Source organism: Gasterosteus aculeatus, chromosome 2, assembly GCF_964276395.1.
Source record: "Gasterosteus aculeatus chromosome 2, fGasAcu3.hap1.1, whole genome shotgun sequence".
In the NCBI taxonomy this organism is placed as follows: domain Eukaryota; kingdom Metazoa; phylum Chordata; class Actinopteri; order Perciformes; family Gasterosteidae; genus Gasterosteus; species Gasterosteus aculeatus.
In genome coordinates, this window is record NC_135689.1 from 2639916 (window position 1) to 2664691 (window position 24776).

Consider the following 24776-nt stretch of genomic DNA (forward strand, 5'->3'; position numbering starts at 1 on the left):
ACGTCTCTTATGAAGCTCATGGAAGTCTCTTATGAAGCTCATAGAAGTCTCTTATGAAGCTCATAGAAGTCTCTTATGAAGCTCATGGAAGTCTCTTATGAAGCTCATGGAAGTCTCTTATGAAGCTCATAGACGTCTCTTATGAAGCTCATAGAAGTCTCTTATGAAGCTCATAGAAGTCTCTTATGAAGCTCATAGACGTCTCTTATGAAGCTCATAGAAGTCTCTTATGAAGCTCATAGAAGTCTCTTATGAAGCTCATAGACGTCTCTTATGAAGCTCATAGACGTCTCTTATGAAGCTCATAGACGTCTCTTATGAAGCTCATAGACGTCTCTTATGAAGCTCATAGAAGTCTCTTATGAAGCTCATAGACGTCTCTTATGAAGCTCATAGACGTCTCTTATGAAGCTCATAGAAGTCTCTTATGAAGCTCATAGACGTCTCTTATGAAGCTCATAGACGTCTCTTATGAAGCTCAAAGACGTCTCTTATGAAGCTCATAGAAGTCTCTTATGAAGCTCATAGAAGTCTCTTATGAAGCTCATAGAAGTCTCTTATGAAGCTCATAGACGTCTCTTATGAAGCTCATAGACGTCTCTTATGAAGCTCATAGACGTCTGTTATGAAGCTCATAGAAGTCTCTTATGAAGCTCAAAGACGTCTCTAATGAAGCTCATAGACGTCTCTTATGAAGCTCATAGACGTCTCTTATGAAGCTCATAGACGTCTCTTATGAAGCTCATAGACGTCTCTTATGAAGCTCATAGAAGTCTCTTATGAAGCTCATAGACGTCTCTTATGAAGCTCATAGACGTCTCTTATGAAGCTCATAGAAGTCTCTTATGAAGCTCATAGACGTCTCTTATGAAGCTCATAGACGTCTCTTATGAAGCTCAAAGACGTCTCTTATGAAGCTCATAGAAGTCTCTTATGAAGCTCATAGAAGTCTCTTATGAAGCTCATAGAAGTCTCTTATGAAGCTCATAGACGTCTCTTATGAAGCTCATAGACGTCTCTTATGAAGCTCATAGACGTCTGTTATGAAGCTCATAGAAGTCTCTTATGAAGCTCAAAGACGTCTCTAATGAAGCTCATAGACGTCTCTTATGAAGCTCATAGACGTCTCTTATGAAGCTCATAGACGTCTCTTATGAAGCTCATAGACGTCTCTTATGAAGCGCATAGACGTCTCTTATGAAGCGCATAGACGTCTCTTATGAACACCAAATGTAAAATCCGCATTGTTATCGTCATGTTTTGCGTATCGGCTTCTCCGTAGCTCTCAGCTGGTTAATCGCCGCAGATCTGCAGCTACTTTATCGCAGCGGCCGAGCCGAGGGCGTGAAACCCATCACCGGGAGCCGGGGCACTTGATTACTTTTGTCCGTTGAATCCCCGCCCTCCTCGTGGTGCAGGATGATTGTGGAGTTAAAGGCTCTCATCTGTAACCGGAGAGTCCAGTGTTGACTGACGGGATGTCCTGAGAGCCACAGGAAGCCGCTGAAACAATGGAATTCACTGTTTAAGAATCAGCGTTTCCAGTTCCTACTCCGTGGACATTATTTGTCCTCTGGAGGAAATGCCTTCTCTCCGCGAGGCCCGAGATGGCTCGGGGACGACAAGGCAATTTAAAGATCTAGAGGAGCGGCCTTGTAGAAATGCAACTTTAATCAGTGTGTGATTCTGACTGCGTAATTGTGTTGGGTTTTGTTGCCCCTCTCGTGCCACTTCAGATAGAAGGATAGAGACAAAGTGGAGCCGACTTAATCAAGAAAACTGGCCTGTGAAATCCTCACGCTTCTGAGTGTTTTGTCTGCTTAGTTAGAGAGGCAGAGGAGTAGTTTGGGAATGTTTGAGTTAGGAAAGAAGATGTACCACTTTATTTTCTGAGCCATGGAAATAAAATGGGAGAAGAACGGACATTAACGCGTGGTGGTCAGAGGCGCATTTAAGTGTACCGGTGCAGGAAACCTCTTAATGTTTTATCCACACACTTCCTGATGTAGGAGAGAACCTTCCTATCGCCTGAGGAGCAACAACTTGACCCGTTGGAACAAGCCAAGCAAAGTTAATGGTGGAACTCAAAAGCTAGCTAACATTAGGATACATTATAGTGGATTAGCAAAATATGAAACTAGCTGCTAGGAAGCTACCTTGCTAATCCCAGCAGGCTTGTGGTCTGCGAGTGCGGCAGGTCTACCGACCCCTCTGGAGCTAGTTAGCTTAGCTATTTGCAACAACGGCCTTACGTTAACTATGAAGCTCTAGTTTTCGTACAGATTACCGAGGGAAAGAATACCAGCGTCATATTGATCAGATACATTGGTTGTCATTTAACTCTCAGTAAGAAACTAAACAGGTCGATTTTCCCCCAATATTTCGTCTAAGCTGCATGAAATCCGTGGAGACTCACGCCTGGACGGGGTCACCTCCGCCCGACACCCTCGGGTGGGGATCTAACCAGGGCTGTAGTGGAGGGTAAACGCACGTTAACGCCGTTTACACACCTCTGGAATCCGAAATAAACTTGGTGTAATTTTAAAACAGCTAAGACTACGTTTCCTATTGTTGAACACATAAACAACAATATTTCGCGGACCGGTCGCGAAGGTCCGATGGGGGGGGGTGTAGTAGTCGTTGCGGGCGGAACGACCGACGGGGGGGGTAGTAGTCGCGCGCTCTGTGTTCGCTGGTCGTGCACGGTAAAAGGACAAGAAAATGGTGACGCGTTAACTGGTTAACTCTTAAATTCAACATATTTTTTCAGGCATTGATAGGACAGGCAGTGATGCAGAGAGCACAGGGAGAGGAGAAACACCAGGTCCAATAGAGAGAGGAGGAGGACAAGGAGGCCCTCTGGGCACTACTGTGAAAGGGAGACTCCGTATGTACATAGTTCTTAATCTGCAATTGTGTTGTTGTGTTGTGTTGACATACTTTTCTTCACTGTTTTCATAGATTTAATGAACTACAAACTACTAACACATGTATTCATTGTCATTGATTGTATATGACTTATACTGATAACATAATGCAATAGCGCTTTGTGTTGCGTTGCTTCACATTGCGTCGAGGTCTGTATGATCACAAAATTCAGAGTTTACCCACCTCTAATTTTACCACTACAGCACTGGATCTAACATGGGGGGGAGGCGCCTTGTCTCGCGCTGTAATCCTCTCTGTCATCACTACAGGCGGTGTTTCATTAGGTAGGACACTGTGTGTGTGTGTGTGTGTGTGTGTGTGTGTGTGTGTGTGTGTGTGTGTGTCCCAATTGGCTGCACTCCTCTTCACATAAGGGCAACCTGCATGTCATTTAACACCTAATCTGTGTCAGCGGCGACTTCCAGGGGAGAGAATCACACGAGACGAGCCAAAACTAGAGCTCCTCATCGACGTGTGAGTGTGTGTGTGTCACAATGCAAAAGTATTTTAACGCATTAACAAACCCTTTATCACGTTTATACAGATACAATTCTGTAGTAAGGAGCTGGGAGTTGGCTCCCATTATTTAAGAAATCCTTTTTTGGATACAAGGGAAAATATTGGATACAAGGGAAAATATTGTGTGTAAAGAGTCAAATGTTTCCTCTGAATTTTAAACCTCAATTTAAACCTCAATAATATCACCTTTTTCATAATTTTTTGAACTGAGCTTAATAATCACGTCCTTGTTTGTAGACCTTGTTATAGAGTCGAGACGCACCACTGGGGGGCAGCAGCCCATAATGACCGCAGCAGTGGCTCATCTCGCGCACTGGTTTCGGGTACTGGGTTGCCGTGGCAACGGTTTCTGTGTGAGGCCGACTTTCAGCGCTGAGGCCCGGGAGACACAGAGGGCAGTGTTGAGCTGGAGGACGGAGGCTGAATTCCAATCAGCAGCTGAACAGAGCGTCACACACACACACACACACACACACACACACACACACACACACACACACACGTGGACATTTCCTCAAATGAATATTCACTCAATTGCTGTTGATTTTAATATGAACAAATGATCAAACACTCCACAGCAGCTGTGTGCATGCGCAGGTAACTGATTGACAGGAAGTGGCAGCGGCTCGTAGCGATGGCAGCTGTCATGTGGCTCTCTACAGGCCGCTGCTGAGGCTTTAAGCAGAGACCACCATATGTTTGTGTCACTTCTGCCCGGCATGCTTTTTTTTATTTTTTTTTATTCTGTGGAATCCTCTTCAAATGCCACATCTTTTTCTTTTTTAATCTCTTGTAGCGTGAGACAAAAAGCATCTAACATTTTTTTTTTAAGAGTCATAGTAAGATAGCATGTCCTTTTAAAACGCATTTTCCTCTTTTTAATCTTTATCTTCATGTGCAAAGAAATGTGTACGAGCATGTGTGAATCTCCTCGGATGAGAGCATGCACACACACACACACACACACACACACACACACACACACACACACACACACACACACACACACACACACACACACACACACAAACACACACACGCGGTGCTCAAAATGAGAGAGGGATGCAACTAGATTTAAAGGAACACTGTGCAGCATTCAGTGGGGATTTATTGACAGGAAGTAAGTATATTAATGTTTTTCTGTCAGTTTCTAATCACCTGAAAACAAGAGTCGTTGTTATTTATTTATTTGACAGTAGTTCATGAGCTGTCATCAGTAGGACAGCGTGCTGTAGTTAGTGGATTCCAGAGGTGAGATGTGGTTATTTGCTTTAAAGTTTTTACTGTCTGTGTTTTTTTTCTTTCCGTATTGTATTTCGATACAGGAAGGACTGATGACAATACTCTTCCATTAAATAATTCCATTGTTTGATTTAGTTTTTAGTTTAGTTCATTTTGCACAGATGAAAAAACACACAACCAGCACAGATATGAACCCTTTCACACCGCAGGAAGAAGCACACAAGCCCACTGGGCGCATTTGAGGCCTCCGCGCATATAATATTAAAATGTAGTGCTGTAAGCGGCCGACGGAAATCTCATTGCAGCCACGAGGGACTCGGAGACTTGAAAGTCGTTTCAAAAGCCACCGAATCCAACACACTGCACCTTTAAGGTTGTGTAATGCCGACTGCGGGCACGGCGGATGTGTGTAATCCACTCTTATTTGGGTTAAACCCGTCTCTCTGTCTCACTCTCTGTCTATCTGTAAAACGGCAGGAGGGCCTCACACATCTCTGCTCCGCCTCACAACCGGGTTGCAAAAAAAAAAAAAAAGAAAAATCACAGGCCGGCTCCCAGGAAACTGAAAAGCTGAAACATCCCTCGGCTTCTCCGGTGCCTCAGATTATCCCCGATGGAGCGATTTCATGGTTACGGAGAATCAGGAGTATCCTCCCCGAGCCCTCGAATGATCCATCTTATCGTTTTTTTCCCGGGTTTTCATTGGCGGGAAAGAATCAGGTTGCGTTCATCAGGGCTGCGGCGCTCGACTTTGGATCAATAAAATGGCAGAGAAACATGAAAAATGACAGTTTCATGGAGGCCACGGCGACGTATACAGACCTACAGTTCCACAACCGAAGGCACAGAAAGCTTCAGATTTTCACATTTCAGTTAATGTGGGAAATGTTTAATTAGTGGCACTTTGCTGAAAAAAATCAAATTGAGTTTTCTGTCGATTTGCCTAATTGATTTAACAAAACAGGTAGTGATTATAGTTTAATTATGAATGTGGACTAGAGAGATGCACTGTGGTTGAACATATTAACATGTGAAGTCTCTATTTACAGGTCTAATCCCTGACTATAAGACCATTTCATAAGAATGCTGATATTCATTCAGGAGAAACACACTGTGGATCAGTGGACTCTGAATAATCAGCACATTCCCGGTATCATCTTATTCCACACGAGACGCGGATCCCTATTCAGGGCTCTTCGCGCTCAATTGTTTTGTTCAGAATCTGAGGAACACGTGTGTGTTTGTGGGGATAAAATCTCCAGTTTTCTCACCACATCTGGTTGTTTTTGTTGGATTCCAAAGCTTTGTTTTTTTTTCCTTTTGTTGCATGCTGCTGGGAAAACACTCAAAATGGGTCAAGGACAAAAAAAAGGAAGCTATTGTCTTATTCCAAAATCTCAAATACCATGTAATACTTTTGTAAAGCCGGACTCCAAAATGAATTGAAAGCAGAGAAATTGGAGCACGTTTTCGGGCTGAAAACAAATCAAAATGTATCACATGGGAGCAAGAATCCACTATTAGAGAGGAGCTCATTCTGCGCTTTTATTTTTTCAGCTTGACATCGAGAGCATCATAAAATCTGCTTAAATGTTCAGCGAACAAACGTTTGTGATAAAACAATCAGGAATCAGGAAACATTTATTGCCAAAATATGTCAAACATACAAGGAATGTGGAATGTTATAGTCAGTCAGTGGGGGACCGGCTCTGTTGATGAGCCGACGGGAAGAAACTGTTCGTGTGGCGGGAGGTCTTAGTCCTGATGGACCTCAGCCTCCTGCCAGATGGAAGGGGCACAAACAGTTTTTGTCCGGGGTAAGAGGGGTCGGCCGCGATCTTTTTAGCTCGCTTCAGAGACCTGGAAGCGAACAAGTCCTGCAGGGACGGCAGATTGCAGCCGATCACCCTCTCTGCAGAGCGGATGACCCGCTGCAGCCTGCCCTTGTCCTTGGCTGTGGCTGCAGCGTACCAGACGGTGATGGAGGAGCAGAGGATGGACTGCCGTGTAGAAGTGGATCCTCATCGTCTTTGGCAGGTTGAATTTCTTCAGCTGCCTCCGGAACGAAGCAAACGGTGCACGAGCTGCAACACACTCACACACACACAGCGGCGCCACTGTGATCTCTGATCCACGCCGCTTTAATCCCCATAAATAATGAATGTTTGATGACTTTCTCATTGATGGCGCGTGACACCTGGGCGGCCCGCCCTCTGCACGCCGTGGGGTTGGTGGGCGGGGGGGTGAGCATCTGAGCCAGCAGAACTGACACCACGCACAACGCTAATGTATGCGGGTTGTATTTCATTTTGGGCCATGAGCCGTTCGGATAAATCAGATCATCGCAGACGAGGAAGTGGAGCAGCAGAGGATGGGCTGGAAGAGGGCTCGTGTTAAACGTGTGTGTGCGTGTGTGTGTGTGTGTGTGCGTGCGTGCGTGCACTTTTCTCTTTTACAATCTGACTGCTGCTCGCCTAGCAGGGACCGTAATGATGGTCGTCAGCACTCGCTGGTTGCTAGGTAACAATTACCTGACAGTGCTTTGCTTGCACTGAATTACACAGTAGGCTGTGTGTGTGTGTGTGTGTGTGTGTGTGTGTGTGTGTGTGTGTGTGTGTGTGTGTGTGTGGAGGAACGGAAAAATACAGCAAGGTAGACCAGCCAGCCGGGGTCTCCTCTTCTGAGGAGCAAACAGCAGAGTCAGATTCATGGTCACGCTAATGTTAGCTTAGCTGTGTTCGTGACTGCTATATACACCATAAATGTGATCGATATTATCGATCCTGAAGAGGATTCCTGTGTGACAAAATCAGGAGGGACCCCAGGCTTCATATTTTATATTTCTTTGTCCTCCTCGTAGTTTCAGGTGCGTCTTTCTTCATCAGAGCTGCATGTGTCGGTATTTATTTATGATAACAAATAAATCAATACCGAATGATTTTGAACCATTTTGAAATTCCCACTTGTTCCAGAGTCGGAAAAGGTTGTCTGTGGTTGAAGAGAGAGGTCTGCCACACCGAGCCCCCTCCCCCCCCCCCCCCCTCCGCGCGCTGTGATCGGAGGCCGACAGCAGGTCACGGCCCCTCCCCCCAAGACCCGCTCGCCAACTCTCCCAGACATGGATGATATATTTGGGGATCATTAAATGGCCCTAAATGAGACCCTGGCGTGAGAGCCGGCTCCGGCCATCTGGCCCCATTGTGAGGGCCGGGGGCCGTGGCCAAACTCACGGCCAGCGGCATCGGCGCCGCTGATTGGATGGACGCTGAGGAAGCCCAGGAAGTCCAGCCAATCAGAGACCTTTGTAATCAATTTATCCGGACCCACCCCTCTAGATGAACCACCCTGTTACATGCCGTTGTTTTGTATTCCTGTGTGTCGTGTGGTCTCCCTCGGAAAAGAGGTCTTCATCTCAATGAGACAACCTGATTGAGTTTGAAGATTAGATGCAATTAAAATAAATCTTAGCGCACTGACGTTAGTCCTGTTGCATGTACTTGAAATATACGTTTGCATTTGATTCTTTAAACATATTAATGCGTAGAACCGGTCCTAAACAAGTGGATGAATGTCTTTGAGGAACTCTCCGTTCCTCCAAGCGCTTTCAGTGTCCGGCAGCATTCGTCCGTCCGAAATGTCACGGCCCCTTCGTGTCTCCACTTTCGGTCAAACGACAGCACGAGCGCGGCCGGAGGGACGAGCGGGTTTCTGGACGTTTCGTTTGAGTTCTCTCTCCTTCTGCCGTCTTGTTTCCAGGTCACAAGCTCAACCAGGACCTGAAGCACTACCTGAGCCTGAGGTTCCAGAAGTCCTCCCCCGACCACGAGCTGCAGAAGACCATCCGGGCCAATCTGTATCGCCACGCTGTGCCTTGTGAGTAGAACGCCATGGTGCCACAGAACTTACCCAAGTCTCTTCCCCTTCACCCCCAATGACGCGCCCCTCTGTCTCTCATCTAATCCGTCCCTTTCGCCCTCCCGTGAATCGTCGTGTTACACTTTTCGTCGTGGCGAGGGACAAAACAAAGCGCGAGAGAGAGTTTCCCCCCCTGAGGAATTAATTTAATTATCACACATATGCACAGACATGATTTAATCAGCAGAAGGATCACAGGTCCACCTCCTCCTGTTTTTCTCTCCACCATTGCGTTGTTCCCTAATAAAATGTGTCTCAACAGACTAGATTACTGTATTTTTTCCGTTGCTCATCCACTCTCTGCCTCTCCGTCCAATCTGCGGTGGTCCTGTCTCTCGCGCTCGGCCATGTGACCGGTAAATCCGCCTCAGCGCTGAGCCCCCCCGACCCTGCCCCCGGTTTCCGACCCGGGATTATGATGTTCTGATATATTGAAAATAGATTCTTGCCTGATTATGGTACGAGCATGTTGGGCTCTCTGGGAGGGACAGAAGGGCTTCTAACGTAAACTAAATAAAAAAAGCTTAATATATGTTGCAGGGCCACCGGATTAAAGGGATTACATGTTTTTCCCCCTTAATTTACCCACTTTTTTTCCTACAGGATACGTTAGACCTCTAACAGTAAATGCACATAAAACATCTCTAAAACAATTTCACCTCGTCAAGCCTTCAAAGATAGAACGAAGAAGTAACTAAAACCTGCATTCCGGCTACTGTCCAGCAGGGGGCGACTCCTCCGGTCCCATAGACACAATTATTCCCTCGGTTTATGGTCTCAATCTCTACCTTCAAGTCTTCTTCAAGCATGATGTTCATTTATGTTCCACCCAAGTTGAATATACCAGGACGCAGAGAGCGCCTCGGGGCGGGCTGGTGGCATGAAAAGGATCTATTCAGCGTTCGGCTGTACATCCGAGACATTTGAATTTTAAACATTCAAATAATGTTGATCGTTCACGTTTTCCTTCAACGCAACTAAAAGATCTCTCACCGCTGAAGCTTCAACGCTTACGAATGCAAACAAACGCTGTAACAAAGACGTCCTGTGGGACAAGTAGAGACACGAACAATGTGAGCACAGAGGTAGAAGCTATTCAACCGTTGTCACAAAGTCCAAACCGCTTTACGTCTTTCATGTCCCCCGAATCCTGTAAAAAACACACCATCATTCAGGAGTTCAAATGTTTCCTTCGCCGCCTCTTTTCATTAATGAAGTTTGAGTCTTAATGCAGGATGCTGGATGTGTGATTGACTTGAAATACGCGTCCATGTTGATGAAGGCGTCGGCTCTTAACGTGGTCAATGGGAATAAAGTCTTTCTCATCAAATCTGATTGTAACAATAAATACTGTGAGTGTGCCGGGGGAACGTGGGGGGGGGGCAACAGCCCGGGGCTGCTCGGCCTGACAACACTGAAATGTTTACACTGCCCCCCCCCCACCCCTCCGTCTCCCTTTCTGTCTTCCTGTCCCTCCTCCCTCTCTCTCTCTCTCCCTTGTTGACCTGCTATTGCTGCCACCTCCTGTTTATTGTCTCGCGCGCACGCACACACACACACACACACACACACACACACACACACGCAAAGGTTTCTCTTGCCGTGACGAGGCAGAAAGACAAAAAAAAAGCCACACTTCTCGGCCCTCTGTTGCCTTTGTCTCCCCCCCGGAGCACATGTGTTGTGACTCAAACAGGTGCCGTTCCCTCCACCACTGCTGGCTTTTTTTCCCTGTGTGTGTGTGTGTGTGTGTGTGAATGTGTTTATATAGGACCCCCCCACCCACAACCCCACCACCACCACCTCCCTTCCTCTGCCCTGCTCTCCTCCCCTCACTGCTCCTGCAGATGGCCATTGTGATCACGTGGGGGCGAATGTCACGATTGATGAAGAAGTCTCTGCCTCTTCGAGGGGGGACGAGGGGTTATCTCTCTCCGGCGTTTCACCCCGACGTTTTAAGCCACGGGGGCAAACCAATCCTTCCTCCCCTCCCCTCCCCCGCGGATCTCTCCCTCTCTCCTCACTTGGAATCCTCCAGTGAGTGTCAGCGTCCCCGTGGCTCGGCGGCGACTGCTGCCTCCCTCTGTCACACTCTAGCTGCTCCCGCGGTCTCAACCGCCGCCGCCGCTGCTCTCACCCTCCGTCTCCTCCTCTCTCTCTCTCTCTCTCTCTCTCTCTCTCGCTCTCTCTCGCTCGCTCTCTCCATCTCCCTCCCCTGCTCGCCGTCCTTCACTCCCTCGCTTCCTTGTTTTCCACTCCGCTGCCGATCTCGGGGAAATCATCATTGTTGGAGACAATTTTTTTCTGTTTGCCGTTCAGACAAAGGAAGGGATTACAGCTTGATTTGCTGGCTCCGGGGGGGCTTCGCTCTGCATCCAGGCAAGTGGCAGCTCCTTATTCTCCTCTCTTTATCTCCCCCCCCCCCACACACACACACACACACACACACACACACATGCAGACACAGACTCTCACGGCCGTCCGCCATCCGAAGCCCGTGATGTATGCATGGCAGAGAGTGAGTGTATGTGGCTGATGCTGTGTATATAGGCTAAGGGTATCAGGGGAGGTGGAAGTTATGTGAAGGGTGGGGGGGGGGGGGCACGTCCAACCAAGCGGGACAGATGGCCAGTAGCCCTGGTGCTTTTTCCTTTTTGCTTCTCTGATTCACGCTGCAGGCTTTGTGTAAGGCCCTCTAGTACACAGACCTTCTTCTCAAGGAGCAAGAGATGGCTGCGCTCCTCAGATAGAGGAGGGGGGGACGGGGGGGACGGACAGGGTAAAGGGAAGGAGGAGGAGGAGGAGGAGGCAGGGCAAGCTTTTATGAGGAGGTTAGGATAGGAGAGGAGATGAGGAGCTGACGGGGGAGGTGGGGGGGGGGTCATCAGCCTCGAATGCATGGAGGTCAGGTCCAGATGCTGCTCAAACAAAAGGGCTTCTCGGGGGGGGGGGGGGGGGGAGCGTGGCACTCGCCATTGTGTGTGTGTGTGTGTGTGTCGCTGCAATGCAGTGTGCTGCCGGGGAGCCTCATGCTAATGACGGCCATTCATTCTCGCAAAGCATGAGCGGGGGGGCCCGGGCCGCTGCTCGAAGCGCCGCTGACCGCGATCGCAATAACGGCCGCGTTAGCGCGCGATGCTGCGCTTGGGAAACGCCGACTGGCCTCCAAAGCTCATGGGGGGAGCCAAGCAAATGTGTGCTTTCTTTTTTTTTGCATAGTAATGGTGTACAAAGACAGGTGTGTGTGTGTGTGTGTGTCTGTGTGTGTGTGTGTGTGTGCATGAAGCTTATGTTTAATGCATGTGCTGGTTTGTTTTCATTGCCGTATATTTAGCATATTTTACAGATACAGCCACAAAGTGATTGCCGTTGGGATCAACCCGAGCAAAAGGACTGCTGCTGGTTTTAGAGTGATTGGTGGAGGGTGTGGGGGGGGGGGGGGGCGGGGCTCTGGAGGCGGTGGTCTCTGACGTTTTTTGTTATTGACAATCTCCTCCGGGCCCATTTGGAAGGCATCTCACGCTCAAGCAGGAACCGTTGCAACAAGGCGGCCTCTGTTTCCGCACCTTGCGCCCGCCCTCCTCCCCGAGCCTCGATCCGACGCTCACAGTCCCGTTGTTGTTATTCAAAAGCGCTCGATGGCGTTTCCCCCGCTCGAGCTCCTTTCCTTTTTCGATCGAGTGAGTAGAAGGTACGACGTGACACAATCGATCCCTGAGTCGGCTTACAGTCACCGACCCCCCCCCCCCCCCCCGACGAATGGGACGCCGTCGTGTCCCACGGGCGACCTGCAGAAAGGCCTCACGCGGTCCTGGGCGAGGAGGCGGCATCGGTCGGGCTGCTTTGTCCAGAGGGACACGTCAGCCGAGCTGTGAGACACATGGTGTAGCTTCTCTCCACTTATTTACACTAGCGTTTAGCACGTCGTTATTCCATGTCTGCTTTTGGTGGCGTTGGACACCGGTGATGAAGGAGGAGAATGAACCGGGCTGATTTGACTAAAACACGAGACGGTGTGTTGTGGTTCGGTTGTGGACGTGCTAGCTAGCACGCGTTCTGTACCTCCAGGGTGTTTTTAGCGAGCCGCGACGCCTCCGGGAATATAGATCTGACATTGGGTAAGTTTCTGCTCATGCGGCTAAAGAGAAGCTACCTACATCATGACTTTGGGGATTCACAATGTCCAGTTCCTGCTTCTCTTTTGAATGTTCGGTAGTCTTTGAGCAGTCTTTTGTTCCACATCCCAAAAACACGCTGGTATTTTGTAATTTTTCCAAAAAAGGGCGTCACAATCCAGACCTGAGAAAGACTTTAAAGGGTTTAGACCAAGTCCAAGACCAGACCAGGGGCCTACAAGTCCTACACTACATGACTAATGATAAGATGTGGAACACGCAAACTAGTCACTCCTCAAATTCATCTCAAACGGTCCACATTCCTATAAAAGGAATTTTTAAACAACACCCTTCCTAAAAATGTTTGTTTTCTTGCTCAGAGGTAGATGAGTTTATTTATGCCATGATTTTATATAAAGTGTGACCTTAAAGCTAGCATGTTATTAGTTTAGCTTGAACACGGGAAGAAAAGGGAAACTTCTTTACGGCAGTAAGGACGACTGTAAAGCTTTTTTGCGCAAATAAAACAAAGATTTGAATGTGCTTTAAATATTTGAGGTAGGCAGACTTTTCCTTGTACATACAGGATGCTTTGACCGTATCTTTCTCTTACTCTGAAAGTGCATTTTACAAATTGTCAAAACTGAGAAATGTAACTGTCATTTTCACTGTACAGGTTGACCAGTTATGGCGCTGTAAACAGACAACACTCTACAGATACCTGCAACATCAGATAAAGCATTTCACTTGTACATTTTGCACGAAGCTTGTTTGACATTAAAATATTTTGCAGAAGGATGTCCTGTTGGAAAGCTACAATCTGAGTTTAGCTTTCAACAAAAGTTTATATAAATATTTAATACACAAACAAACAATCTTTTTAATTGAACCTGCATTAAAGGTTACACGGTTACATTAAAAGGTTTAACCTGTTGATTGATCCCAGAAATGCAGGTAAAGCTGCCTTTGTGGCCATGTGGCCAGTTTGGACCATGTGCATCCAAGCAGAAAGCTGGACGGCTCAGGGCGGCTCGTTGGGGGGGGGGGTCTGCGATCAGGTTGCCTGGGCAGCAGTCCGTGTCCATGCAGGTACGGGCCTGCCCTGCCAGGTGGGAGCTTTCTTTGGGCCGTTAATCTCCCAAGATCCTGAATCAATTAAGTCAAGGAATCCAGCCGCTAAACTAGGCGGCAACCTGTAGTTCTGAAGAGCGAAGCAGAGGAAGGAAGGGTCCTAAACTTGCATTCTTTCGAATGGCCACCAGGGGGCGACTCCTCTTGGGAAAGTCTAGAGAACTATAGATAATTACTCTTCTTCGTACTTAATTTATTCCCTAAACAAGTTCATGGTCTTAATTACTAACTATTTTCAAGTCTTCTTCAACACAGCATGATTTTGATTTATTAAATTCAATTTGATTTAATAAATTCAGTCCATGAAAGTAACATTTTGGTTGCCTACAAACATGCCAATGGTTTGGTCTACAAACCGATGGGTGACGCACTGGAATCAACATCATCTTTTACTCTACACATGCTACATTACCCTCTTCCCATCTTCCTACATCCTGAATCGTGCGTCCCACATCCTCCGTCCTTGTCCCGCTACCCTCAACACCTTCCCTTAACCCGGCACTTGCCCCCCCGAAGAGGTTTTCCCAGTCACGAGAACCGGCCTGAAGCCGGCTGTTTATCAGGAGGCACCATGTGTTAGGTAATGTCAAGCGTCTATATTTATGGTTAAGATAGCAGGAGAAGGGAAGAGAGGGAGAGAGCCAGAGGAAGAGGGAGGGTGGGAGAGTGGGCGGGAGCATGAAGGGGGGGGGGGGGTGGGGGGCGCAGCCATTGGCCTCAGACAGGAACTGGAGTGTGAATAGCTCACAATGGCTTAGCCTCTAAGCTGGGCCGGACCTCTAATTTGCTCTGCTCGTGGTGCTTTGAAGAAAAAAAAAACGGCAGCTGCCTCCATAGCTGCCCGCCTGGTTGAGCTCACGAGCCGGGGGGAGCTGCAGACAAACCGCGCGATCCACGGAGGGTTCGCTGCGCAGAGGCAGGAGCAGAATTTGGATTTATCTTTTTGAATATTTCCGTGGAATAAAGATCAGGGAGGAGGAGGAGGAGGAGGAGGAGGAGAGCGGCGGCGTGGAGGTAAATCTGTGACGTTTACTTCTTCTCCTGGGAATGATGCCCTGGCTTCTGGGATTAGATTGGAGGGGATGTGGGTGGTGGTGGTTGTGTGTGGGGGGGGGGGGGTAGACAGACCGACGTAAGGCAGGTGGATTTTCTTCTTCTTTGAAAGAGAGAGAGAGCGAAAGAGAGACTCGGTGCTGCTGCAGATTTGTAGTATTAATTAATTGCTGTGGCCATGTGTCTGTGGTGATGTGTGTGAACATACGTTTGTCCGCCACATCTCCTCCTTCATTTTTTGAGTCATCTCCCTCCTCTCGGCTTTACCCTCTGAATGAAACCTCCCTCCCCCCCTTTTCCGATCGCAGTTCTTCCCCAATAAACTGCCTTGTGAGTGAGAAAAAAACTGCCATCTTTTGTGACAATTTCTCTTTTTTCTTTTTACAAGATTCCCAGCTTATACCCACTATTCACCCCCCCCCCCCCCCCCGCACTCTGCCTCCTTTCTCATTCTTCTCCCCCGTGCTGAAAGGGGAGAGATGTGGGGGGAGGAAGGGGGGGGGAACAGCAGGAGAATAGCGGCTGGGACTCAGCTGCGAGGAGTGTTGTGGCGCGAGCTGAGAAGAAAGGCCCGTTGTATTGTGTGTCCGTCCTCCCCGTCCTCCGTCCTTCTGCTCTTTTAGGGGGGAACTGCATCATCCGTTTATCCACACAATCGCAGCGAGGAACCTCAATCCAGCCGAGTCTTTGATTTATCAAGAAAAGATGAAGTTGGGGTCTGCATGAAATTTCCCCGCAGGGTTTTGTTTGAGAGGTTTTTGGTGCTTGAAGTAGTGGAACAGGAGGCCTACTTTTATATTCTAGTCTGCAACCCTTTTATCATTATTCAAGCAAACATTCCAAATATTAATTTAAGTTCAACAATGTAGCTGTAGCAACAAAGTATCTGTAGCTTTGTTTTTTGTCTTATGTGGATAAAAACGGAATAGTTTTGGATCGGTTGGTTAAAAGTTCGAAATTTCGACATAATAAAATATGTAGAAGATGATCTGAGTTTCTTCTGGTCTTAACCAACTATTGATCTTAAATATTGAATGCTGTTGAAAAGTTTGGATGAACCGATGAGAGCGATCCATACGGGCATCGAGTTGGATCAATGAGATGATTATGCTGAATATACCAGAGTGGGTCACCGATTCCCAATCCGGCAGTTTGACACAGGTTTATAATATCAGTATCAGTGCATAAACCCAAACACTGTACAACATACTGTGAGGACACTTGAAAAAGAAGTGTTGACGTACGTCAGCGGGACCTTTTCATTCAGTGCTGCAGCTGCAACTTGTTTTTTTGTGGCGCCGTTTGATCGCGCACCACAGTGCACCACAGTGCACCACAGTGCACCACAGTCTTGAATTTGCGTTTCAGCATACGAGCCGCTGTGGCTGTGGCTCTCCGCTCAAGCTTTCCCCCCCTAATTGAACTCACTGCGGAGCGGCCCCCTGATGGCATCTGGAGCCCCGCTGCTTTTTGCCTAATCATTAATCCGAGGGCCGCAACATCGATTCCGCTCTCCGTTCCTCTTGGTGAATCACGGTGGGCCGCCCGTTCCTCCTTAACATGGAATCGAACGCGCCCACGGTGCTCCCAGGACCCGACAACCTGCTCGGTCTGGCCCGGGAGTGTGGGGGCGGGGTCCAGAACAGGGGAACGAGTCCAGCACCTGTTCCAGCACCTGTCCGTCTGAGCAGCTGCAGACCCCCGAAGCCTCGCATGGAACGAAGGCAGAGGGACCCTTAAAGTCAATAACCTGAACCCTGGCCAAATACTCTGCATCAGTCCCGTTACCGCCACTAAGTAGATCTGTCGTGATGGATGCAAGTGCCCCCCACCCACCCCCACCCCCCTCCCTAGTTTGCGGCAGAGGCGCTGACGTAGTCTGACCAGTGTATTAAGGGACTACTTGTGTAGACGAGGCCTTAAAGTGCTGCCTCAATCAATGCTGCTCCGGTAATTGGCTTAGAGGCCCCAGGGAGTTGCCCCGCTAACTCCCCGTGTGACTGTTGGCTACGACATCACCCCCACCCCCCCCCCCCCAACGCCCCACCCCCGCTCTCCGTCTGCTCGTGCACGCGATTCTTTTCTCACGTCACCTCTCGGCCTCTATTTTCATAACACACACTTCCCCCCCCGACGGCGAACGCGTGTTTGTCCTGGAAACACGTCCCCCTGGTCGTCGATTCAACAATCTGAGTTCAGGTGGTCTACTCACGTTGGTAGCGGTGTCCGTTCCCCTGCCCTAGTTTACCCTCCCGGGGTCAGTTGGAAGACCCCCCCCCCCCCCACATTCTCCCCCATTCTCCCCCATCCCCCAGGGAGCTCACACTCGTAACCAGCAGGGGTTAAAAACAGCAGATGTTTTGGCTGAACCTGTGTGTGGACCAACAACAGCAGGAAGGCGATGTCGGGTATCAGATGTCAGAGGGCTGTCAGCCCCGACTCCCCCCCCCCCCCCCCCCCCCCCCCCCCCCGACTCCCCCTCTCCCACTTGGCTATTGTGGAAACACTCGGGGACGCTTCTTTTTCCTCACCTGGCCCTTGTGCTTGTTCTGCAGACTGAATGTGAGTTTGTTGATGTTTTACACACACACACACCTCAGATTGTAGCTTTCATCCTGGACATTATTTTAAGCGTTTGGGTGGAGCAGCAAATATCCGAGGAGTCGGAGGGGGAGTTCAGGTTAGCTTGGCCTCAGGTAACAGTGAACTAAACGGACTCGAGGTCAGAGCAGGACATGAAGGGGGAAAAGGCCGATGAGCATCGGGTGTAACCGTGAGTGTGTAACCGTGAGTGTGTAACCGTGAGTGTGTAACTGTGAGTGTGAAACTGTGAGTGTGAAACAGCGCTGCACCCAGGGTTCTTTTTTTAGGCCAGAAATAACATCCAGGTTGAGGTTATTCTTAGCCGGTGAGGATTAAGGAAAGTCCATTGTTCTTACTCCGTCAGCCAATTAGCTGCTGAGCTAACAAAGGACAAATGTGTACAAAAGGAAGTTGCTTTTTTACAATATCAATTGTGTAATACATGAATACACAAGAAGGATTTCTGGTCAGGCAGTGGAGGGATGCTATCATCAGCATGCTAACATGCACATATGTAGTAAAGAGAGTGATGCAGGAGTGCTAAAACCCAGAAATAAATCTGTTACCTGGTGTTAAAACGTTCTTTTGTACTGGATTTTAGTTGGATACGGTCTGTTGTTAATAAAAGCTCAAGGTTTTGTTTTATTTTAGGATATAAAATACTTTTTACATAGAAAGAATCTTGCTGCTTTTAAGTGGCGGTTGCTAACGGGCGACTAAATGAGACTACCGAAGGTCACCACAGCCGCTCTTCTTATTTCGGTGAGATTCCTCTTGACCACTTTATCTTCTACTTAAGAGCTGAAACCATAATCACTGAAATTATAGGTGCTTCCAAAGGAAGGAAAACCCGTGTAAATAAAAGGACAAGAGGAGCTTTTTTCTTCTCTGGCTTTCTGCATGATGCCCCGATGTTGCATGTGGATATCCCTGACAGGCTGAGGCCACTTTTAGACCGTACAAACATTCACTCAGCTACATGAATGAAATATTTAGTCGGCCTGCGCAGATAACAGCTCGCCTCTCAGTACAAACTCACATGACTTGTGTCAGCCCACCGGAAACTTTATTCCTTTTCCCAGTGTTCCGGCAGAGGCTCTTGTCGCATTCTCAACTACCTAAAAAGACCACTTATATCAGACGTTGTCCAAATGCAAAAGGTCAATTGTTGTGGAGCAATGTATGGGGGAAAATACATGTATTTGATGTGCTAGCGGAGGTCGGGCTCTGTGTGTTGTAAAAGATTCAGTAGCCAGATGGCCTCAGTATCTGCTTTTCTCTGCAGCTTGATTAAATGTTTGACACTAATGCAACTCATTTAACAACATTTGAGAAATACAAACTCCTCCAGAGTCAGAGGAGATAAAGGAAGTTGAAGCTGCTTTCTATTTGCTGTACGTGTTTTGGTGCAGGTGACGTTTTACTGAAATGTGAAAATAACTACTTGACAAAAAGAAAATGACTCTACTTCTCTTCATTCCCTCAGTAAACATTGTACACATGAGTTTATGGTCTCAATCTCAAGTGTCAAGTCTTTAGTACAGCATGATGTTCATTTAGTAAATTATGGTATTACAGCAATTTAGAGTCAAATTGACCATAAAGCAGGATATACTTTAGGGCGGGGTTACCTTATGATGGACAGGTGGTCAACACAGTAAATTCAAAGCTTTTTAAATAAAAAAGGGACGTGGCGACTTTGCGTCAGTGTGAACTGTGAAGCGTGTGGTGAGCAAATATGATTCTGAATAAATCGGATTCAGGATTAATAATATTTTCTTTGGGAATTTGGTCCTTGGACTTTTCGGAATTATATTTTTAACCAAATATTTTTTGTTGTGTGTTGTAACATGTCTTTTTTTCATGATATCAGCCGACACAGATTTTTTTTAAACAATTTTTCTTTACTTAATATATTTTAACATATTTGCTAATAATATAGATAAAAATGTATTTTTGCCTCTTCGCCTTTTTTCCATTAAATCAAATCGATCGAACAAATATTTTTAAAACTTTTTTTCCGATACATTTTCCAACGTCCCCCGGGGATTCCAATACACGGAGCGACTACTGCCAGGCGGTAGCATTCCTGCGGGGTCTGCGGTGGATGAGTTGGGGCTCTGGGCCGCGCAGCGAGCGAGTGGCCCAGTATCAGCAGACGGCATGTGGGTCACAGCGCCCATCCAGGCCACTTCAGGGCCACATGTCCTCCGCTCCGCCGCTTCTTATCAAGTGCCAGTGAGGTCAGAAACTGACTTTCACAAACTGTTATTTATAGTCCACACTCTGAATACACATTTGTGTTTGCACATTTCTATGCTTTTATCTGTGTGTGTGTGTGGCTCCGTCAGCAAAGACGTTAATATACCCGCTTCCGTGTGTGTGTTTACTGTAAATGCAATATGCCTTATACTGCAGAGGGACATCTAGCAGTGAGACATGGAGACACACCTAATACAACGCACCATACAATACTACTACCAAGTACAGAGGGGCGTTGATTAGTAAGCCGGATATTTAAAGCACAGCTTCACAAAAAGTGTTGGTTGTTGTTCCTCAACGTTTGAGTGCTGCGGTTGATTGTATTATTCTTTATTATCAATTCATCTCGAGTAAATCTGTGATGGATCTACTCGTTGCTTAATCAATCATAAATGGCTTTTACAATTCACCACGACCAAAATGAGCATATTCAAAGATTTAAGTCAATAAAGAAATTAGATTGCAGTAATTAGTTGATTAACTGTAGTTTCATGTTGTCGATATTGTAGAATTTTACTTGCTAAAAAAGCCATTGGAAATGTCCTTTGAGAAACTGACAGCTGTTTCTGTTTTGTTTTTCATGAATTAAAAGCAGAAAGGTGTATTCATGCAGTACATAATAAACAGCGGCGGGTAACAACGTGAAGCTGTGGGTTTAATGCTTTTGATTTGAAAGCCATGTTACGGCTGCAACAACAGCCAAATACAGCCAGAGAGATTAAAAGGTTTATAACGTGGACATAAACTGCACCGTTAAATCTGTGACGCCGTTAAATCTGTGAATCTGTGATCCAAAAAGGATGAAGTACGATTTGTACAATTTTTCAAATACTACTTCCGTGACGACACTGAGCAAAACTAATGAAACTGATATTAGCCCCGGTCGAGCTTGGTGCCAATTAGCAAACGTTAGCATGCTAACATGCTTCACTAAGATGGTCAGCATGGCAAGCATCCCTGCTAAACGTGCACAAACGTGGCGTGTTCGTGTTTTAGACGGTGGAAGCTGTTTGCAAACGAGTTTAACTCACACACTCATCTGCTACACCGGAGGCGTTTTATTTTGAAACTCCACAGCTGGGGAGCAGCAAAGAGGGGCGAGACCACGGTGTTTGTTCTTACAGTTTGCTAGTCTTCTTTTAACCACCGTCGTGTTGAGATTTGCGTTTGCATTTTTTTTACCCCCTTTTAAAGCATTTTTACACCTTTTCAAAGAATCTTTGAAGGAGTTTTTTTGTGATAAAGTACACTTGAAGAGTCTCGAGTTGAAATTGTTCAATTTTCCCACCTACAGTCTTGAAGGGCCTCAAAGATGGAAACCATACAAATATATTAGCAAATGTATTATTTCAGATTAGTAATTGAGGGAACAGACGTTTACAAAGTGACATAATTATGACGTCATCAGGCTCTCAAATGGTCCTCGGCCTTTACAGACATCAGAGTCGCATTGATTGTCAAAATGTTGAACTATTGCGTAAGTGCAGCGTATCCTACATGTCAACATTACGTCAACAACTGTCAGCGAATGACGCGTCTGTAAAACAGAGGACTGGAGGATGGAAAATATTCTCTGTAACCGTCACGTTTTTACCAAGTTTCAGAGAAATATTTGAGGCCGCAGTGAAGCTTCGGCCTCGACGACATGAGTCTGTGTAGGTGACGGCGGAAGCAGCTCTGGACTCGACGTCTGTTACAAGCTGTCGTGAAACCAGAGGGAGCGGAATCCGTTATGTAACCCTTCCCCTCTGCGTGTTATTTGCTGTGTCGTTCATGCACGATGTGCTCCGCGTTGGGACAAAATGACAGCACACAAACGTCGAAATGGCCCAAATCAACACATGACACACCGCTTTGTGCACTGAGAGAAAAACACACACACACACACACACACATAGACGTCGCACAACGCCGCTGAACGTGACCCGCGGTGGCGAGCGCCTAAAGCGAGCATGCCGTCTTTGCACGAGTCCTGAGCTCGTTTCCCGTCGGACGCACTGGAGCCGCCGCCAGCGCCGATTTTAAAACCCCATCAGCAAAGTGTGCGTCTCCTTTTGTGTAGTGAATAATCTCGCCCGCCGACACCATTAGACGGGAGGTGCAGCGTGCGAGAGCGGCGTTTTCCAGAGCATATTTGATGCCCGCGGAAGAAGGGCCGAGCCCGCCACATCGCATATTCGGAGAGCGCAACAAAGTAGACGGAAGAACGCGGTGATTTTAATTCCGCTACAGTTCAAAGAAGTATCACTCAAACAAACTTGATTAAACGTGATTAATTACTATTAACGTTTTTGAGAGATGGAGGGCGACGGCGTTGTGAAGATTTAAGAAAACAAAAATTCCCCCTGAGATGTGTCTGTTCCGGGGAAACCAAAGAAGAAGAAGAAACGCAAGTGCTAACAAATAATTTAATCCAATGCAATAGTGCTGCAATAATTGAAGCTTTCTTTGAGGCAGGGTTGTCGCCTCGGCTCGTTGGTTATTTTTAAGAGGTGGTTTATGGTGGTATTTTACGGTTTATTGTGGTTGGTTTCTCTCCTGAAGACAAGCCGTCGAATGAACTCTTAGGTCCTTGGATTAGTTAAACTGTCCGGCAACAATGGGCTCTTTTCCAAAACGTCCAAATTATTTATAATCTTCAAATTGAGCTGCCTTATCATTTAATTTTCATCTCAGTTACTGTAGAAAAGATTTTGTTTGTGGTTTGTGCGATGTTAAGGGAGTGTGACTCTCCGTCTCTCTTGATTCCCTCAGTAAATGTTTTAAACATGAGTTCATGTCTCGAACTCTAGTTGCAAGTCTTCTGTGTTCTTTTAGTAAATGATGGTCCTTTTAGTGGCCAGCAGACCGTAAAGCCGGCGATGCTTTATGGCGCGGCTACCTCGTAAAAAAAAAAAAACAAGATGGCGACAACCGGAAACCAAGATGGCGACAGCCTAAATGCAAAAATTGACACAAACCAAAAGAGTGACGCGACACTGACGTGACCTGCCGGTTCGTTTCTGTCACGCGGCGAGAGAGCGGATTGTCCAGGCGATCGTTTCCGCTTGTTTCTCATTCATTTCACAGAAGGGAACAAACACATAAAATATAACTTTGCTATGTTGCTCTGGCTCGCTGGTAAAAAAACTACGTGTCACCCAGGTGCATGCTGGTCCTATACCTGGCTATGCCCTTAAGTAACCTCCAGGTGCCCACAGTATTACCCAATTAGTGGTCCAATTAACCCAACTATTAACCATACTATGCATACCCGTTGACAAATTGACCGCAAATTGACCGCAAAAACAGAAAATACTGTATCAACCCACGAAATGCAACAATAACATTTAAGAATAAATAACTAAATAATCGCTCCCACAGTACCCTCGGGCATTCGTGGTTGTGACATCAAAAAACTACATGTTAACAACAGCATGATGTTCTTCTGAACAGAAAATATTGCATTTAAATTATGCAATGTTTGACAAACAGGAGATTGAGTTAAACTACCCACAATCATCGAATGATTCCAGACTCTGATGAACAAATAGTGTGAATTAGACTCATTTGGGGTGAAGATAAAAGACTCTCATGCCAATCATATAATGACGTAACAGATACCAGAAGTAGAAAGAGGCCTTCAGAGCTCTGTTTTGTAGCCCTCCAGTGAGGGGAACAGCCTGAGTAACGGCTCCGTTCCTTGCTCAGCAGATAGCGTCATTAGCCTCGGAAACGTCTCCCACCACGGGACCAACTCGTCCTGTGACTCAAACTCCAGACAACTTCCCTTTCATCTCGTCCGGGTCCCCTGAGGCCAATTCGAAGCGCCAATTTTGCTCGTGTGCTGCCGCTGTAAACGGTCAGTTAAATGATTTATAATATAACCGCTTTCGGCGTCGTTTCAGATCGATTCGCACCGCTACATCTGGACGCCCCGGATCTCCTGCGGTTCCTCGTGAGTTCACCTTGAGAATCATTCTTAAAATGGCAGGAGGAGGAATGGCCACGGAGGGAATGTGCCTGTTGCAGGGCAGTGGCGGCGTAGCCCTTTGCACTTTGAAGACTTGCTTGCCACCCGGCGTCTTCGGGCTGGACGGGCCCTCAGGGGTGCAGAGTGTGAGCTCGGATATTGGAGACGCTCAGGTCGACACCTCCAGCCAGGAAGGACCTTGTGTCGAACGCGAGCGCTCTGGCTCGTCCAGAATAGAACACAGCGGGGAGGCTAAAGCGGTGATTAGCTTTAACCTCCGCCTTCCGAAGGACATTCGCTCTTCATTTTGAGTCTTTCTTTCGACACGCTTTCGGGCCGCGTTGGGGCGTTGAGCTAACGGTGCTAACAATAGTCCTCCACTGTGGTTTCGCACTGAAATATGTGTTTTTGATTGGTTTGGATTATTCTCAAGCACCACTAACGGGTCGACACTTTTGGCTAATCGGGAAAACTATTGAAAGGGTCTTTGGTAATCCCTTAAATGTTCCTTTGGCGCCCACCAGGAAGTCAAACGGCCCCCTCATCCTGTTAATTATCTCAACATTTACTCTGTTGGATTGTGGGAATTTCTTTTCCCGACATTCATTCAGCTCGGTAACCTTGGTTACGGTTGATCGGCAGCCGGTCTGTGGTCTCCGCCCAACGCTATTGGGCGGATCGGAGGAAACGCAATCACCCTGATGATCCGCTGGCATTTCACCCCGTGACCTTATCTTCAGGTCAGAATCGTACCTCGACTAAAGACGACGGCCGTCACCTTCGGGGGCCGATGTCGGTGTCCATCGACCAACCGTCACCTCAGACGCAGACACAAAAGCCTCCGTCTCCATTGTCTGGCGTCAGCTTCCTTCCACAAAGCGGAAAAAACGCCGCGGACCACTAATCATTAGCTGCGGGAGGGGACGAGGCTCAGGGCACCTTTTTCATTGGTTGTGCCACAAAGGAATCCGCGACATTACGGGCCCCATGTGAAGGATTTAGAATGGATGATCTATTAGCAGAAATGCAGTAAAGCATTCGTAACGACGTGTTTAACCACCAGCAATAAAGGACCA

At 47.2% G+C, this 24776-nt stretch overlaps 1 protein-coding gene across 1 annotated transcript in view; it reads left to right on the forward strand.

Annotated features, from left to right (window-relative positions):
• The window catches only part of LOC120828932 (membrane-associated guanylate kinase, WW and PDZ domain-containing protein 1-like), a 58139-nt gene that overhangs the window by 11996 nt on the left and 21367 nt on the right, over positions 1 to 24776 (forward strand). The window contains exon 2 of the mRNA XM_078086142.1: positions 8446 to 8562. Within this exon, the coding sequence (XP_077942268.1) occupies positions 8446 to 8562 (117 nt within the window). The remainder of the gene's footprint in view (positions 1 to 8445; positions 8563 to 24776) is intronic.